The 20,221-nt window shown below is 37.7% G+C and overlaps 2 protein-coding genes across 2 annotated transcripts in view; both read left to right on the top strand.

The window, feature by feature from the left end:
- Positions 1-1,984: 1,984 nt before the first annotated feature.
- On the top strand, positions 1,985-7,004 carry LOC106872507 (uncharacterized). The gene is made up of 4 exons (XM_014919524.3): positions 1,985-2,161; positions 3,791-4,006; positions 5,394-5,477; positions 6,443-7,004. Exons 1-4 carry the CDS (start codon positions 2,071-2,073, stop codon positions 6,775-6,777), a joined length of 726 nt encoding a protein of 241 aa, XP_014775010.1. The 5' UTR covers positions 1,985-2,070; the 3' UTR covers positions 6,778-7,004.
- Positions 7,005-8,065: 1,061 nt separating this feature from the next.
- The window catches only part of LOC106872505 (uncharacterized), an 18,997-nt gene continuing 6,841 nt past the window's right edge, over positions 8,066-20,221 (top strand). Inside the window, exons 1-4 of the mRNA XM_089361454.1 lie at positions 8,066-8,632; positions 15,346-15,564; positions 17,737-17,820; positions 19,226-19,498. Coding sequence (XP_089217580.1) covers positions 8,536-8,632; positions 15,346-15,564; positions 17,737-17,820; positions 19,226-19,498 — 673 coding nt within the window. The 5' untranslated portion in view covers positions 8,066-8,535. The remainder of the gene's footprint in view (positions 8,633-15,345; positions 15,565-17,736; positions 17,821-19,225; positions 19,499-20,221) is intronic.

Genomic DNA, 20,221 nt, shown 5'->3' with positions numbered 1-20,221 from the left:
TCATGATATTGATAATATAATCATAGATTTATTTATATACATATATATATATATATATATATATATATATATATATATATATATATATATATATATATATATATATATATATATATATATATATATATATATATATATATATATATATATATTTCTTTTCTTTGCCCTTTCAACGTAGCAAACTGATTTATTTCTCCGCTTTGTTGTAGCATTTGTTATTTTTAAAAGGAATTATTTTGAAGTTCATTACAGAATTCATGGCAGACGAAACAATAGCATCCATTGTTGTAGAATGCCCCAAATTAGCTCAGGTAGAATATAAAAAATGGAGTCATGATCAGGTTGTGAGAGGTTTACACCGGAAGCTTTGTCAGAAATGGGTGTTTGAAGCAGAAGATACATAGTAGAAACAATATTTGCGCCTAAAACATGCAAGATTTTGTGAGATTTTCCAATACAGACGGATTAGAAGATAGAACATAATAAACCAGATATAATTGTAACAGATAACGGAAATCGAATTTGCTTAATGACTGATCTATTATGTCCAAGTATTTTGAAGAACGCAGATAAAAAAAATGTTGAAAAATACATCCCCTTAAAATTTTTAAGACTGTTATTGTTGTTGTAATAAAGTATTTTCAACGGATCAATTTTGAGCTCTATTTAAAGTTGATATATATACATATATGTATATAATCTCATTTCATCTGCGTATGTCTGTGCACACCTTTGAATGCAGTGTATGCCAGAAGGTTTGCAAATCTAACGGAGGCCTCACAAGGCATTTTAAGATCCACAAAGATCAGAACTTATCTGCAGCTCTTGGTGGTCCAAATCGGACGTGCAATCTATTTGGGTATCTTTTCAGAACATTGTCTGGTTTAAAAAAGCCGACATCAGATGCTATGATGGTGCTTAGGTGTAGATACAGAAGGTGGTCAAACTCCGCATTAGAGTAGACAACCACCATATATGTATATATATATATATATATATATATATATATATATATATATGGAGATAGGAACGATGACTTCTCTTTGCAAATACTGATAGGGCACAGATAGTGTGTCAATAGCCAGCTGGAGGAGTTGTCTTCCTGAGGCTACAAGCTGCAGTAGCATCAACCCTTAAGCGTTAGCCACATTAAGGTGGCAAATATACTTTACGATGTCATGCAGCTACTGTTTATACCTCGCTAAGAGGTTTATTATTGCCTTTATATATATATATATATATATATATATATATATATATATATATATATATATAATTAGCAATAATTGATCTTCTGTCAGAGCTCTTACAATCGCCCTAAACTATCAGAGATTTTCGACAATTATTAATTATTCCTTTCTGCTCTAGGAGGAAGGTCTGAGATTTTTTGAGCGGAGACTAGTCGATTACATCGACTGCAATGCGCAACTAGTATCTATTTTAGTGCCTCTGAAAGGGAGGAAAACCGAAGTCAACCTAGGCAGAATTTGAACTCGGAGCGTAGAGACGGACAAGATGTCGCTAGGCATTTTGGTCCCTGGCGTGCATACAGTTCTACCAGTTCGCTAGATTTGGAAACTTGTATATTATTGTAATTCAGAACAGTGACACACTTTAAAATATAAGGATGTTGATATAAACCGGATGTTTTTTTTAAATATAAACGATGATTAAGGAAATAGAAGGATAAACCAGGAAAGAAACCAATGAAAACAAAGAGAAAGATAATTTTAAAGTAGTCCTTGAACAACAAAACAATAATATTCAAATTAAGGTGTGATTCAGTGTAAATAAGTTGGAACATAATTTAATCCCATTTTTCTTTGTCAAACTAATTTCCTATCGCACCTATTTTGATGACAGAAGACCAGGATGGATTCTTAAAATTGGGCTTGTTGTTTTGATTTCAGTAACGTCCCTGAAATATTAGTAAATAGACGGATGTGGATAAACCTATAAGTATAGAACTCTACACTCTGATGTTAGCCATTCGCCTCCATTCTGCCAAACTAATTTCTCATTAGCGATCGAACTTGTGTCGAATTTTGAGAAAACAACACCAACACCATAATGAAGATGATGAACACTCTCATTTATTTGGCGGTCATGTTCTACCTGGGAACTGGTGCTGTCGTAGATACTGAACCGAAGATAAGTGAAGGTAGGTACTACTTTATTGTAACACAATACACACACACACATACTCACACACACACACACACGCTCAACACACACACTACATACGCAGTGTGTAAAAGAAATTGGAAGGTTGGGTCGCCAATCAGGCTTTTCGTGATACCCTTGAAGCTAGGACTTTTCGGCACCCACTCATACATCTAAATGCACTTAATTTGCTAGAAATGGCAGCAAAATTGTCGAGAAAACAAACTATCTTCCATGAAGCCATAGTAGAAGATACTTGCCCGAGGTACCACACAGTGGGACTGAAGCCGGAACCATGTGGTTGGGAAGCAAGCTTCTTACCACACAACCTATATGGCAAGCTTCCTACCATACGCATGTATGTATGTATGTATGAATATATATATTATTTATATGCGTGCGTATGTGTGAGTATCTTTCTGCATGTCTCTGACCGCGTGGCAACCGCTCCTGTTTTGTTTACGTTCCCATAGAATAGGCACCAAGATTTAAAAAAAAACATGAGTCCTGATGTCGAATTTTTCCGATTTTCTCGACCTTTTACTGGTGTCAATATTTTGGAGCCCTTGAATACGGTGTTCCGACAAGGGCTATGCGGTTAAGAAGGCCGCTTCGTAATCTTGTGGTTTCGTGTTCACCGAAGGACCGCTGCATTCTCATGCACAGTAAGAGTGAATTGTTGGGGGAATTATAACTTCTGTTATAACTTTCTTTCCATGACGTTCTCTAAGAATGGTATTTATTGGTTGATCTGAAGATTCCGATTCTTCCTCGCTTCAAGAAAATAGTGATGGTGATACAAGCATCCCAGCGTTATATTAATGATATCATTAGTCTCTCTGTCTTATTTAAATGTATATGAAGAATTAGCTTTGTGTGCCTGCATGAATGCTGTTGGCACTCCGTCGCTTACGTCGACGAGGGTTCCAGTCGATCCGATCAACGGAACAGCCTGCTCGTGAAATTAACGTGCAAGTGGCTGAGCACTCCACAGACACGTGTACCCTTAACGTAGTACTCGGGGATATCCAGCGTGACACAGTGTGACAAGCCTGACCCTTTGAATTACAGGCACAACAGAAACAGGAAGTAAGAGTGAGAGAAAGTTGTGGTGAAAGAGTACAGCAGGGTTCGCCACCTTCCCCTGCCGGAGCCTTGTGGAGCTTTTAGGTGCTTTCGCTCAATAAACACTCACAACGTCCGGTCTGGGAATCGAAACCACGATTCTATGACTGCGAGTCCGCTGCCCTAACCACTGGGCCATTGCGCCTCCGCTCTACTTAAGCTAGTTCCTACCTTTTAAGCAACGTTCTTAAATCCAAGCTTAACCTGTTTTCTACCTGCCTACATCAATGCCTATATATCTATCGACCTGGAGCCTGGTGTTGCCATCCGGTTTCACCAGTCCTCAGTCAAATCGTCCAACCCATGCTAGCATGGAAAGCGGACGTTAAACGATGATGATGATGATGATGATGATATTTATAAATCACATTCGCAAATTTTTACATATCTACACACGAAACATATGATTGAACGTGCTACGTCATGAATCATATCAAATATCATATCGACATAATTAATTGTTTAATTTCATTCAGTTTCATGCACTTCATTACATTCACAGATGGAATTGCAGAAGCAAGAATTGCTTTGGAGGAAATGATCGAAAAACTTGAGACGGATGGAATGGTTCCGGATAAGAAAGCAGATATCGATACGTCAAATGAGGAATTGATAACTGATGTTTCAGGGAATGATTTACAAAATGTAGAAAGAATGGGTTGCCATTGGAGAGGAAATAATGGAAGATGTTGTGTAAGAATCAGACATATTCCTTCATGTAAGTAATATTTACACTGTTCCCTTCGAAGCTGACAGAGTATGCCGGACAAAATGTTTAGCGGCATTTCGTCCGTTTTCATAATTCTCACTTCAAATTCCATCGATGTCGGCTTTGCCTTTCTTCCTTTCGGAAGTCGACTAGTGGGATTGATATAATTGACGTTACTACTCTCAAAATTGCTGGCTTCGTGCCAAAATAGGAAAGTAAATTCAGTTTCCTTAAGATTTCGATCTGCCAGAATCACTACTTCGCCGAGCCAAATGCTTTGCAGAATTTCTTCCCGTCTCTTTGTGTCTCTGGTTCGAATGCTACCAGGGTCGACATTACTTTATATCTGTTTGCGATGAAAACATTTCTTAAGATATAAATTCGGAAGTATTTTCATATGCTGGAAAGAAAGAGGGGAAAACGTGTGTTTGTGTGAACATGTATGCCTGCCAACGTGAACAACTAACGCAGTTGAGGAATATGATAAGGTGACAAAGCTAGGTCAGTGCGCAGATATGCAATACCACTGTTGTAATAGAAACTTTCGTATTATATTCTTGATTTTTAATTCTTTCCTTGCTGTGCATATTCTGTTCTTTCGCTCTTTCGATCATCTTATAACAATAACAATAATAATAATAATAATAATAATAATAATAATAATAATAATAATAATAATAATAATAATAATAATGATGATGATGATAATGATAATAATAATAATAATGATGATGATGATGATGATGATGATGATGATGATAATAATAATAATAATAATAATAATAATGATAATAATAATAATGATGATGATGATAATGATAATAATAATAATAATGATGATGATGATGATGATAATGATAATGATGATGATGATGATGATAATAATAATAATAATAATGATAATAATAATAATGATGATGATGATAATGATAATAATAATAATAATGATGATGATGATGATGATAATGATAATGATGATGATGATGATGATAATAATAATAATAATAATAATAATAATAATAATAATGATGATAATAATAATGATAATAATAATAATGATAATAATAATAATAATAATGATGATGATGATAATGATAATAATAATAATAATAATAATAATAAAAAAATAATAATGATAATAATAATTATTATTATTAGCGATATTTCGTCTGTCTTTACGTTCTGAGGTCAAATTCCGCCGAGGTCGACTTTGCGTTTCATCCTTTCGGGGGTCGATAGATTAAATACCAGTTGTGTACTGGAGTCGATGTAATCGACTGTCCCCCACCTCTTCAAAAATTTTGTACCAAGAGTAGAATAGATTATTTTGCTGCTTTCAAGCTCCAGGCTGAGTACACACTGGATCGCTAATAGGTTAATTATATTTCCATTTCAGTCTGCATCAGTATGTATGTTGGGAGAGGGGCAATAACATTCAGGCTGACGGTCGGTAGACGCACATTGATGACGAGAACTTACCGTGAGTATTTTTACTGCATCATTCTCTGCTTTTCATCTTTCATTTGTTTCAGTCATTTGATTGCGGCCATGCTGGGGCACCACCTTGAAGACTTTTTTTTACCCAGATAAATCGACCTTATATTTTGAAGCATAGTACTTATTCTAACGGTTTCTTTGGCGAACCGCTAAGTCACGGAGGCGCAAACACACCATCATCGGTTGCCAAGCAGTGATTGTGGAAAAACACCGGCTTTTTGCAGTTTCCGTCTTCAAAATCCACTCAGAAAGCTTTGGTCGACCCGAGACTATAGTAAAAGATACTTGCCCAAGGTTCCACGCAGTGGAACTGAACCTGGAACATTGCAAGCTTCTTACCACATAGCTATGCCTGCACCTTCATTAATAACATTTATTTTATACATTATGTGTACGCTGAAGTCTCTTATTGTTTTGCATTAGCCTTATATAAGACATGAAGGCGGCGACCTGGCAGAATTGTTAGCACGATAGACGAAATGCTTAGCGGTATTTCGCTATACATCTCTTTCATCTTATTTTACACGGCGGTGCATCAGCATGGCCGCAGCTCTAAGCTGAAACTATAAAAGAAAACAAAATAACATGCATGCATACATACATACATGCATACATACATGCATACATACATACATGCATACATACATGCATACATACATACATACATACATACATGCATGCATACATACACGCATACATGCATACATACATACATACATATATACACGCATACATACATACATACATACATACATACATACATACATACATGTCAGGGGCGTATATTCCGGATGTGGTACGTGTGCGTTGCACACCCAACGGAAATGGTAAATTCCTTATAAATATTAACTTTACTCATTAATTTAATCACATACATAAATATACATGTATACATATATTTGTGGTTTTCTCCAGTGTCTAATATCTATGTTTATATCTATTTTATAGGAGGCAAGTTCTCGAAAACCTTCTACGTACGTATTGGAATCTTAAAGGTAGGTCTCAGAATCTCCGTCGTAAGCTTCACCGCTCACAGCGTTAGGATATGCTTCGGGATATCTTACCGTATTTTCTTTCACCATCGCTCTCAAAATCTCGGTTGCACCACCAAACGGTTTCTTTCCAATGAAAATATCCCACTGGACGTTATGGATGATGTGATGATGAATGCTAACTCATTTTTGGCGTCCCAAGGTATCGATGCTGAGAAACTTTCCAGTTTGGAATACATTGATGAAGAAAACCAAAGTGAAAATCCTCTCGTTTGGAAAATGAATGCCTAGAAAAAAAAAAAGATTCTCTGAATAATATGAAATATGGTAGTTTCTTTTCTTGATATCATAGAGGTAAATAATAAAGTCTGAATTTACTGTCTGATATCATGAAATGATACAGAATATACTGCAAGACATTAAAAGTTAAAGCTGAAAGAAAAATAAGTAAATTCACTTGATAAGATTATGAAAATATAAGAAACCAGAAACTGTTCAATAAATGTTTGATTAATTTATATTTTCTTGTGTTATGTATGCTTCGCTTTCGTCTGTTTACATAAGGAATTTTGTTGTGTTGTAAGGGAAATATCCCAACTAACATAATGTGAAGCTCAGACGGACTGCTCTAACTTGTTATGATATAATTGGTTAGCTAAGAAAGTAGAGATAATCTTAAAATATATTCAAAAAGCTCCATAACTCTTGTAAGTACAGCTACCAAGAGTTTCATGATCGAAATAATGTCTTCCGTCATTTATATTTCAGCTTTATAAATGGCGGAGTAAATTGTTATTTCGACCAGGAAACCCTGTGGCTTTTATTTTAAGATTTCACACACACACACACACACACACACACACACACACACACACACACACACACACACACACACACACACACATGCACAGACACATAGAAATAAATATGCGACACATGTAAAAGGGTAAAGAAATCCCCCGGTCATGGGATTGTACCTAGGAAGTTCTCCTCCGAGGCACAAGTCCAGGCAAGGTTGTTTTATGGAAGACAATCAGTTACCCATACACACCAACCTCTCCTCTCCACGTCACCGATGTTATCCAAGGGACAAAGGCCGATACAGCTTGGCACCAGTGACGAGGCAACTCATTCCTACAGCTGAGCGAAGTGGAGCAACGCGCAATAAAGTGTTTTGCGACGCATATATAAACCTTAAATTAAAATTCTTCAAAGGATACAGTCCTTCATATTCAATAAAATGTGATGTTCTTATGTAAAACGCTTTCATTATGTTTATATATATATATATGTATATATATATATATATATATATATATATATATATATATATATATATATATATATATATATATATATATATATATATATATATGCAACACAGTGGAGAGGCGATGAGACCTATACTGTGTGATGAGACAATAATTCCAGCATCCCAAGAGGAAGTACAGCAACACCCCCAACACACAACTGTTTACCTTTAATTCGACGGGCATCTACACAGTCTCCGCCTATCCAATTCACTCTCAAAGCATTGGTTGACCTAGAGCTATAGTAGGAGATACTCGAACAACTTTTTACCCTAAATATACGACGATTCTATATAGTTTCTATCTACAAATTTATTCGCAAAGCATCGGTCGTCTGAGGCCTGCAGAAGAAGATACTTGACCAATGTACCGCGCAGCGGGATTGAACCTGAAGCCTTGTTGTTACGAAGCGAGTTTCTTAACCAAACCGCTATAACGGGGTCTATATAAGCATTTGAAATATATTACAAGTTGTTATTTACACATTTATATCATATGAATTAAGGTTTGAGTAGCATCCTGTTGCGCCTATTCTGTCCATTCCATTCACTTTCCCTTTACTATCAAATTCATACCACTCAAATAACAACACAGACAAGGACCTCTTCAAAAGCTGTAACTATAAAATACTTTAGATACTTTAGACAAACCTCAAACGTTCCTCTCCATTGTATTCGATTAGTTCCTCATTAGCGTGCGTGTCAGTGTCGAATTTTTGAGAAAAAACGAAATCAGTACCATGATGAAGCTGACAATTGGTGGCATCATATACTTGGCACTCATGTTCCATCTGGGAACAGGTGCTGTGGTGAACGTTGAACAGAAGTTAAGTGAAGGTAAGTACTGCGTTACTATATTACAACATAAATACTTATAGCAAGTAGATGTTTTATATGTGTGTATATGTGTGTGTATGTGTGTGTATGTATATGTATATAAATGTATACATCTATAAAAAAATGGGCATATGTATGTATACAGATACACACACACAAACACACACATACACACACATACACACACACGACCCGTCCTTGTTTTCTGTGTATCGTCTGTCTGGATGTTTTGTTGTCCCCTTTTTTGTATCACCTTAATATATATATATATATATATATATATATATATATATATATATATATATATATATATATTTGTTTTGCAAGATTTTTGATGTGAAATCGTGTGTTGAAACATATGTTGTGGTACTTGGGGATGGTCATATTGCCAGTTTAGCCAATAAAAACACACGCACTGTATATTTGGTGTTAATTTGCTTCAGCTTTATATTACATTAATATGTTGGCTTCGTTGTCTCTGTTGAACTCTGCTGGTAGAGGGACCTCTGCCATAACAATTCCGTTTATTGTTTCTGAGTATCCCTCTTTCTCTTCTTTTGCGAGTTTGTATTGCTGTTCACTTTTTAACCACGAGATTTTCTTTCTAAAGTGTATATTGCACCTGATGTCTGTGACAGCACGGAAGATCTCCTCAGCAGGATCAACGACTGCAACAACACTTGCAACCTGACAGGGTGTATAGTGGGTAGCATGGATGTGGTATCACTATACCCATCTATCGACGTGGATTTTGCAGTGGAAAAGTGCGTGGAGATGATCAACGAGAGCGAAGTAGAGTTCCAAAAAGTCAACACAGAAGACCTGGGCCTCCTACTTAGATTGACATATGACGATGTATATCTAGATAGATACGACCTTAGAGATTTCTGCCCTTGTAGACGTGTAAGAGGTAGACCACCCACAATTACCTCTATGGCTAGGAAGACCCCTATAGAGAGATGGAGTGGATGGACCAGAGCCATACGGACCCCCACTAATATCCACCAGGTAAAGAAAATGATCGCACATGCACTAGGAGCTAGTATAAAGGTCACCCTAAAAGGCCACACCTTTAAATTTAACAACAAATTATACGCCCAGGACGAGGGGGCAGCCATCGGTGTTAGTATCGCCGGTGATGTGGCCAATCTCTTCATGGTATGGTGGGACAGAAGGCTTAAGGAACGCCTGACACAGAACTCCATACTCGTGAATGTGTACTCACGATATGTCGATGATATCAACTTAGTGGTAAAGACACCCACACAAGAGAGTACCCCTGAAATAGAAATAGAAACTAAGACTATGGAGAGCATCCAGCAAATAGCTAACTCCATCCACCAGAGTATTAAAGTTACGATAGACTACCCTACTAAACACCCTAACCATAGATTACCTGTATTAGATACTGAACTCTGGCTAGAAACTAAGAACAATAAAACCAGAATCCTCCATTCACACTATACAAAACCTATGGCCTCCAAATACCTGATCCACCGGAACTCGGCTATTGCGGACAATGCCAAATTCAACATATTGATGGCAGACCTCGTCAGAGTAATGCGAAATGTCTCCTGCATGTGCGACCCTACAGAATTAAAGAGACATATACAACATTTCGTCCACCGCATGCAGTTCTCAGGTTACAGCCATAAAGAAAGGATCAGGGTATACAAAGGAGCTATGAAGAAGTTTGAAACAATCAAACGCAACGATAGGAATGGGATTTGCCCACTCTATAGGAGCAAATCATGGAACACCATAGAAAGGACTAAGAAGAAAATAGGGAAGGCAAGCTCATGGTACGATAGCCACAAGTACCAGAGCGTCATGTTCGTCGACACCACCCCTAGAGGCGAACTGGTGTACCGCTTTAGAAGGGCCCTAGACAAACTTAAGCTAAGAATTAAGGTTGTTGAAAGGCCAGGCAACCCTATTAAATCCCTTATCAGTAGAACATACCCTTTCAGTAGAACCCCCTGCACCGATAGGAACTGTATCGTATGTAGATTTAGCCCACAAACGAACTGCAAAACCAGAAATGTGGTCTATAGTATAAGATGTACAGAGGGACGATGCAGAAATAAGACAATGACATATGTAGGCGAAACAGCAAGGAGCATAGGGGAGCGGGAAAACGAACATTGGAGGGAACTTAAGGAAGGGAAGAACTCATCAGTTCTGTACCAGCACGCTGAGCAAGAACATAGAGGCTCAATCAACAACATAGAAATTAAAATCTTATCTACACATAGCAGTGATGCAGCACTTAGACAAATTACTGAAGCTACACACATAATAGAAGAGAAACCTAGCCTGAATAGGAAACTAGAATGGAACACTAACACACACCACTAACAAACCTCAAACCACAGCATGTGACAACATGTTACCCATAAACCAATAATAATATGAACAAAGTATAATACAATACATAGATAAACAAATGGAATTAAATACTACATACGTTAACAAAATTTAATTAAACACAAAAAAAACAAAACAAAAAAAACACAACCCCCCCACACACACATGAACAAATAAATGAATAAAACAAATACAAACGAACACGTATTAACAGAGTATATAGGTGATACAGACACTCCCCATACACACATGCACTTACAAAAGACACAGACACATTGAAAGACACGCATGCGTAGACACATACAATAGGAATACAGAATACAAAATGGCTGATATTTAGCAAGGTGAGACACACATAAGAAGGAAGGAAACAAAGGACCACTGATGAGGTCACAGAAGTGTGACGAAAGAACTCTGGCCGAAATAAGATTAAGATTAATGTAATATAAAGCTGAAGCAAATTAACACCAAATATACAGTGCGTGTGTTTTTATTGGCTAAACTGGCAATATGACCATCCCCAAGTACAACATCTGTTTCAACACACGATTTCACATCAAAAATCTTGCAAAACAAATATATATATATATATATATATATAGATAGATATAGAGGTACAGGAGTGGCTGTGTGGGAAATAGCTTGCTTACCAACCACATGGTTCTGGGTTCAGTTCCACAGTGTGACACCTTCGGCAAGTGTCTTCTATTATATTCTCGGGCCGACCAAAGCCTTCTGAGTGGATTTGGTAGACGGAAACTGAAAGAAGCCCGTCATATATATATATATATGTATATATATATATATATATGTATGTATGTATGTATGTATGTGTTTGTGTGTCTGTGCTTGTCCCCACAACATCGAATGACAACCAATGGTGGTGTTTTTACGTCCCCGTCACCTAGCAGTTCGGCAAAAGAGACCCAAGGATAAGTACTAGGCTTACAAAGAATAAGTCCTGGAGGTCGATTTGTTAGACTAAAGGCGGTGTTTCAGCATGACCGCAGTCAAATGACTCAAACAAATAGAAGAATAATATATAAAATAAGTGTACATTTAAACACAATAGAGGTGACCCTAACAGGACACCTCTTTTGTCTTTAAATGTACACTTATTTTATATGAGAAATATGTTGTCTATTGACTATTTATATGTACCATGCTAGCCACTGGTAGAAAAATTTCTATAATTTTCCTACCCTCTTTATTTTCTATATATGTTTATATATATAGGAAATATACTGTTATCGATATAATCGTCTCGTCCCCCACGACCACTCCCATCAAAATGGCTGGGCTCAAACCCTGCAAAGGACGGATGCCAACGTTCCCTGAGCTCAACTAGTTCTTATTTTATCGACTCGAAACAATAAAAGTTGAAGTCGACCTTTCCGGGTTTCGTACCGAAGCCGTAAAGGCGGACGAAATACTGCTAAACATTTTTTCCCGGTGTCCTAAAGACTCTTCCAAGCTCGCCACTCTTTTCTTCAAACGAGCATTAAGGTTAATATACGGTATCTCTACCATAACGGTAATTAATATAAGTAAGTAATCAATCGAAGTATATATTTTTGAGAATAGTCTAGTGGTCAGGGTGTTGTACACTCAATGTTGCGATCGTGGCTTCGATTCTCGAACCAGAAGCTGCGTTCTGTTCTTATGTAAAAAAAAAAACAAACAAAAAAAAAACTAGTTTTAGTCCACTTAGCTGCAAAGGAATAAATCTGTAAAGGATTGGCGTTGCGTTCACGAGGAATGCCTTGGTCTGGGTTACTTATTCGCCATAGACTTGTCCGCCTCAGCGGGGCGGCATCATTTGAAAGCAAAAACAGATCGAGGGAGCGCATTGTGACCAGCGGTGCGTAACAATACTCGATTGTTTGTTTGATATATATATATATATATATATATATATATATATATATATATATATATATATATAACAGCAGCCATGCTGGGGCACACACACACACACACATATATATATATGTAACAGCAGCCATGCTGGGGCACCGCTTTACGGTTGTAGTCGAGCAAATCTCCAGCACTGTCCACACTTCTGATCTTCTCCATCAGTGCCTCCTCTCTGGCATCAGTGTAAGCGGTACAGGGTTCTTCCTTCATCACCCCTAACATTCTCCTTCCTCTCTTCCACCTTGGCAGCTTTCAGATGTTCTCTAGCTGCACACACATTTGGGTCTGCAAAGCTGACGTCCCTCTTCTTCTCTCGCCTCGGCACCAGGACCTCACTTGCTTTTGCCGCTGCTTTGGTGAAGTACCCGTACCTCCTCGTCACGTTCTGCTCAGTCCCTCCAATCTCTCACTTCTCTGCTTCTCCATACAAACCACTGAACTGTTCCCCGCTTCTACTGTGTACCTCTTCTTTAGCTATTATCTTCACTGAAAGCTCCCCACTCATAGATTGCTCTCTGGGGCTTAATCTTACTCTTTCTTAAGCTCTGAAATAGTTATATGGTTCTGTGTTTAGAATACTATTCCTCCTCTTCTTCCTCACCAGAATCAAATCAGTCTGGGACCTGGACAGGTGCTTATCAGAAATGCAGGTCCAAATTTTCCCCGGATTCTTCTTAAATGTTGGGCTGGCTGCCATCAAGTTCGTCTCCACTAGGGGCAGGGGGTCCCTCAGTAGTCTCCCAATTCGATTGGTGTTGTTATGGAAGTACTAGCAAGGATCTTCACCGCTCTCCTTATTCAGATGTGTATTGAGGTCACCCAGAACGAGCTGGTGTGGTGTTGACAGTTCTACACACTTCCTCATGGAACTCTTCCACACTCGCATCACTGTTCCCCTTGGTTGGACTATAGACTTGGTCTATGAAAACCCATCCTTGAGTTTCCATCGAAGGTCACCCTCAACACACACGGGGAGGCAAGTATCATTTTCCTCACTAACAGATTGGCTCTTTCACTGCACACAAAACCCACTCCTCCTACGGCAGTACCAGTCGTGTTCTTTACTACTGATGTGGTGATGAGCTGGCTCTCCTTTCCAATCATCACTCTATTCAGGGACTCATCGTGTAGGACCCTGTGTTCTTGGATCGCAAGTATCTGCATACCACACTCCTCAATCAGATGACCCAACTCTTCGCCAACGTCTGAACAATCTTCACATTCAGAGTACCGAATTTTTTGGTTCGTTTGCCGGACAAAAACGTGTTCTTTATATTTGTCTCAGTAGTCCATCATGTCTCAGCGGTCCATCGTCCACTGGCCCTCGTTGTGGCTCTAAACCAGGAGAGTCATAACGACCATGCTGCTCCACGACATTGTAGTTATGGCCTCTAACCCTAGCGCTGTTAAGTACACTCTCCATGGATATTTTCAGTGGTTGATAATAGCTTACCAGCGCCACTCGAGAAAGGCAACTATTTAACCCATAAAAGGGGCTCTATCATGTACTACCATTCCGAGCTATAACACATCTGGGAGTGATGACAACTAAGTGGCAACTCCCCATTCCCCACAGCTCCTAGACTCCCGAACTGGAGCTCTGCCAATGGATGTAGTTTATTGGAGATATAATATGGCGTATGTTAGAAATATGCCTTTTTAAAGTATCATGAATGTATGAAACTATTAGTAGCTCTTCCGGTATGTGTATTAAATCAATATTTCTCTCTCACTGGACGAAATACTTTTTTTGTTGATTCTACCTATATTAGATCCATGAACTATATACACGCACACACAGGCACATAATCAAGAATCTATATCTAGAACCTATAATCTATATCTAGAATTCTATAATCAAGAATTTATATAATCAAGAATATATATCTACTAATCTAGCGAGCTGCGTACCTTCATAAAAATGTACATACCTAAATATTCATCTCTCTCTCTCCTACTCTATCTATCTATCTATCTATCTATCTATCTCATTTCTTTACTGCCCACAAGGGGCTACAGACAGAGGGGGCAAACAAGGACAGACAAACGGATTAAGTTGATTATATCGACCACAGTGCGTAAGTGGTACTTATTTAATCGACTCCGAAAGGATGAAAGGCAAAGTGGAACTCTGCGGAATTTGAACTCAGAACGTAGCGGCAGACGAAATACAGTTAAGCATTTCTCCCGGTGTGCTAACGTTTCTGCCAGCTCGCCGCCTCAATCTATCTATCTATCTATCTATCTATCTATCTATCTATCTATCTATCTATCTATCTATCTATCTATCTATATCAATCTAAATGTACATGCATGCACACACACATGCATGCGGGGCGTATACGTCTATCTCATTACACCTTACTGCCATCTCATATTAAATACTTATATTTTATTCGCTAATTATTTTCCCTTTATTACATTTACAGAAACGAATATTGCTGCGAAGGCACTTTTGGAGAAAAAGATAGAGAAGATTCAGGTTGATCGAATCTTCCAGAATAACGTGGCAGATATCGATACTGAGAATAACCAATTGACCACTGGAGAATCCAAATACGGTGATTTGCAACTCGGAGCAGTAATGAGCTGTTCTTGGAGAAGTAACATAGGAAAATGTTGTTCATATCTGTATTATATCAAAAGATGTAAGCATAGGTTTTTCTTCTCTCTGAACAAAACACATTTGAAGTTTTACATCCACCTTTCGTTTCTGTCACTTGTAACTTTGTCATCCTAGGAATTTTACATATCTATTTGAGCCAAATACACACTAAGAACTGCTCCAATCTTCTACCTCATAGTTGACTCTACTCCACCGTGCCGAAACCCTTTGAACTTTAACCTTCAGTATCTTTCCTTGTTTCCTGCTAAATACACACACACTCACACATACACACATATAAAGAAGAAAAAAGAAATATCTGCTTCAAAAATGAAAGAAGCTCTATCTGTTGGCGATGGATGCGTGAATGTAATTTGAGGCCAGCTATGGGTTTTATTATGATTTCAAAATGGAGACAATGATGGTTTTGATTTTGCTTGGGATTGGTAGAATGTCTCTGTTCCCTGTAGGATATAGTACTGTTAGTGTTCTTTTTGTTCAGCTAAAATTGCTTTGACGCATCATGACACATTTTACGCCATGCAGATCGCCAGTAACGTTCGCAAGATGTCAAATTAAGCCGTAGATATTTTAGTGAGTGCTTCAATACATCCTTGTACCAAAGGACGGGCCTATATGTATATATATATAGACATACATACAAACATATACGCATAAACACATACATACTTACATATATATGTGTGTGTGTGTGTGTGTGTGTGTGTATGTGTATGTGTATATGTGCATATATGCATGTGCGTATATATTCACGTAAAAATACGCATACCAGTGTATATATTCAGTTAGCATAAGAGCAGTTTGAAAACAGTCTGAACTCAAGTTTCGGAGAATATATCACATCTCAGTTCTACCCCAATTTTAACCTAACCGCTACCCTTAATAAATCCCTCTTAAAATTGCTTGAATGCTAACATTTCCCTTTCGCCATTCACTTCCTGCTTAAATATAATTACGATTTTTATGTTTGTATAGTAAAAGAAATTATTGTAAACTATTTCAGCTTAGTATATAATATAATGATACATAACCACAGGGATAGTTATCATTGAAAGCATATTTCCTGCATCTGTTTCCCATAGGAAACTAACGACGTAATTTCGAAACAATTCGGTAAACAGCAGTAACTGTTTAACGTGAGATAATATCTTCTACGTTTCACCTTTTATTTATTTCAGCCATTCCACAACCGCCATGCTGGGGCACCACTTTTAGTCGAACCATCTCAATATTTATTTTATTATTATCATCATTGTCCTTGCACAGCTTCTAATGCTGGAGATGTACTAGGGTGTCAGTTGTTCATTACCAGTGAACTAAGGTAACACCCCTTATTTTTCGAGCACCTTTCGGAGTATTCGAGCGGTTCCAAGCAGCGCTGTTTTCTGCAAGTGCTCCACGTTTATTGCAGCCCCTAGTTGTTCCATGTACTTCTCAAGATTCCATGTACTTCTCAATATTCCATGTACTTCTCAAGATTCCATGTACTTCTCAATATTCCATGTACTTCTCAAGATTCCATGTACTTCTCAAGATTCCATGTACTTCTCAAGATTCCATGTACTTCTCAAGCCTAAAGTCTAGTCGAAGCAATGGAAGCATGATAATTCACCACCTCCAATGAAGGCTCGTGTCCAACCCTCAGCAGGCAAGGTGATGCTCATAGTTTTTTGTGACTAGTGCGGAGTAGTGATGATGGATTTTCTGGCAAAGGGCACCACAATTAATTGCAGGATACCATCAAAGTAGAGAGGGTGGCATTCTGACCAAAGGAGTCCGCCTACTCCAAGACAACGCCTCAGTTCACAATGCGTATGTTGCCCAAATGAAAGCACACTCCTGCGGCCATGAAATCCTTCCTCATCCCCCTTACTCTCCCGACCTCGCACCATATGACTCCCACCTATTTTCAATCATGAAGTCTTTTTTGAAGGGGAAACATTTTTAAGAGAATGATGAACTTATTTCCGAGGTAAAGTCTTGGCTCCAGATACAACCTAGCAACTTCTACAGACGAGGTCTTCACAACACTGGGAGAAGTCTGTCACCATTGGTGGCTATGCAGAGAAGGACTTATAATTATGTCAAGTTTTGCTTATCTCAGTCTTTGGAAAGTGGGTCAGTAGAAATATTTAATGAACATCCCTCGTATATATATATTTCATTAAATCAAATTTCGTTAATTTTTTTTCAGTATGCGTTCAATTGTCAGTTATCGGAAACGGAATGTTTATAGAGGCGTCGCGAAATGGTTACACATTTAAACAGAAATATCTCAGTGAGTATAATTATATTGTGCGTTAATGAGATAGTGTTAATTTCTTTTAAAAATCATACTAATAATTCTTTATTTTCCTGAATTTAAAAAACAAATCCCTTAGTCGGTTACCAAGTAATTAATGTTGCTTTCTTCGTAATAAAGATTTAAATCTTCTTATAATCCTGTTACCAATCTGAGCCCTAATGTCAGATGATATGGTGTATTCTGCACCCACAACATTTTAAGTAATGTGGAGTCGACCATTCTGTTATCATTTATATATAAATGTGTGCGTGTTTGAAAAAGTGTGAGAGTGAGTATCCGTGTGTGTGTATGTATGTGTGCATGTATGTATGAGTATGTCTCCTTACATTGCATCCGGTAGGAGTATGGAACCCAGGTTAATTGCCATATGAACCACTGGGAGAGAACAACCCCTAATTCTCTTTAGATCTTCCTTCGAGGTCTAAAGTGCAATCGGTTCCTGGTCATGAAGCTCTGTGAAGCTGAAATGTGAGCAGAATGTTGTGAAACACTTTACCTACTCAAAACTAACGTTCAAGAACTCCTTGGTCTCTCGGAACGTTTGCATGGACTTGCTGGGTTTACAGGAAGCGGTCATACTCGGTCACCAGTTGACCATCACCATGTGTGCGTAGTTTGAATTACTATGCCATGTTTCTCCCTCTATCTTAAATCCTTTCTTACTAATATTATATTGTTCTGTTTTCTTCTGAGTTTCCAATCTTTGCCATTCCCTGAATCGCAGAGATTGGAATCTCCCCACACATTTGAAATTAACTTTTTGATTTTGAATTTGTCGTGCACAAATTTTGATCTAAAATCTTGTGATGAAACAAATTTGTATTTAATAATCGATATAAATATTGGTTAGTCATTTGCTTGTTGGTTTGTTTCTTTGTTTGTTTAGTTGGTTGGCTGGTTAGTTGGTTGATTTATTGTTTCTCTAGTCACGCTTTACATCGTAAGGAGTGAGGCGGGGAAGGTGGGGAAGAGAGCGTAAAAGAAAGATAAAATGCGAGTTATCGTTAGAGATGCAGGGCGAATGCACACGCAAGGCTTTATAGCGTGTACCGAGTAAATGAACGCTAAACATATACACACAATGTGAGAGAAAGACTGACAGAAACAGTGAAGGGGGATGAGGAGGAGAGATAAAGAGGAAGTTAACTTAAAACAGTTATAAACTGTCTGACTAACCTATCATACATCCTCTTTGAAAATCAAACAGCTTATTTCGCTTTTGGTGTTCGCGAGAGAGAGAGAGAGAGAGAGAGAGAGAGAGAGAGAGAGAGAGAGAGAGGGAGAGAGAGAGAAGAATGGTACATATATATGGATTTAGATATCAATTTCTTTACTTGTTTTTTAATCGCGAATTCAAATAATTTTCCGTGTTTTACAGGAGGTTCAGGCACCATGACGTTCGGATATGCTTCTGGTTATCTACATCTGACGCTTACAGTCTCGGTAGTAAGATCCAGCCAAAATATCAAATCATGTTTCCGAATAGTCTATAATACTGGATTCCACCATTATTCATCGAATCTTGGTTGCAGCAACAAGGGCTGGCACTCCAATGAAAATCGCCCTGTGAAAAACTTGAGTCCAAATATTAAAAATCCCTTAGATTTACAAGGGTTTGATATTGACCAACTTTACAATGACGGATATCTCGGTAAGGAAAATCAGAAAGAAAATTCTCTCATTTGGTACAAAAATGCTTAGAAGCAAAGATTTTTGAAATGAATGCATGAATAAATAAATAAATAAATAAATAAATAAATAAATAAATTTATGTGAAATTTTCAAATGTTTATAATCGGTGGGAAGAAAATACGAAGAATTTGATATAAATGAAACACATTGATTGAACATAATGCTTAAATCTTTTAAATGATTAAATAATATAAATATAAGAACTGTTTTCTGCTCAATAAATATGCGATTAATTTCTTTATGTTGTATACGTTTGGCTTTCATTTCATTAACATTAATTTTTGCACCAACTTGCAAATGTAGAATTACTCTTTACTCTTTACTCTTTACTCTTTTACTTGTTACAGTCATTTGATTGCGGCCATGCTAGAACACCACCTTTAGTCGAGCAAATTGACCCTAGGATTTATTCTTTGTAAGCCTAGTACTTATACTATCGGTCTCTTTTGCCGAACCGCTAAGTTATGGGGACGTAAACACACCAGCATCGGTTGTCAAGCGATGTTGGGGGGACAAACACAGACACATAAACACACACACAGATATATATATATACATATACATATATACGACGGTCTTCTTTTAGTTTCCGTCTACCAAATCCACTCACAAGGCTTTGGTCGGCCCGAGGCTATAGTAGAAGACACTTGCCCAAAGTGCCACGCAGTGGGACTGAACCCGG

This window comes from Octopus bimaculoides, chromosome 13 (genome assembly GCF_046866305.1).
Source record: "Octopus bimaculoides isolate indiv1 chromosome 13, ASM4686630v1, whole genome shotgun sequence".
Lineage (NCBI taxonomy): Eukaryota > Metazoa > Mollusca > Cephalopoda > Octopoda > Octopodidae > Octopus > Octopus bimaculoides.
Note: the sequence above shows the minus strand (reverse complement) of the source record. Positions and strands in the feature narration are given on the sequence as shown.

Coding starts and splice junctions, on each gene's coding strand:
- LOC106872507 (XM_014919524.3), top strand. CDS start 2,071: ATGAAGATGATGAACACTCTCATTTATTTGGCGGTCATGTTCTACCTG. Junction 2,162..3,790: donor TGAACCGAAGATAAGTGAAG/GTAGGTACTACT, acceptor TTACATTCACAG/ATGGAATTGCAGAAGCAAGA. Junction 4,007..5,393: donor AATCAGACATATTCCTTCAT/GTAAGTAATATT, acceptor TTTCCATTTCAG/TCTGCATCAGTATGTATGTT.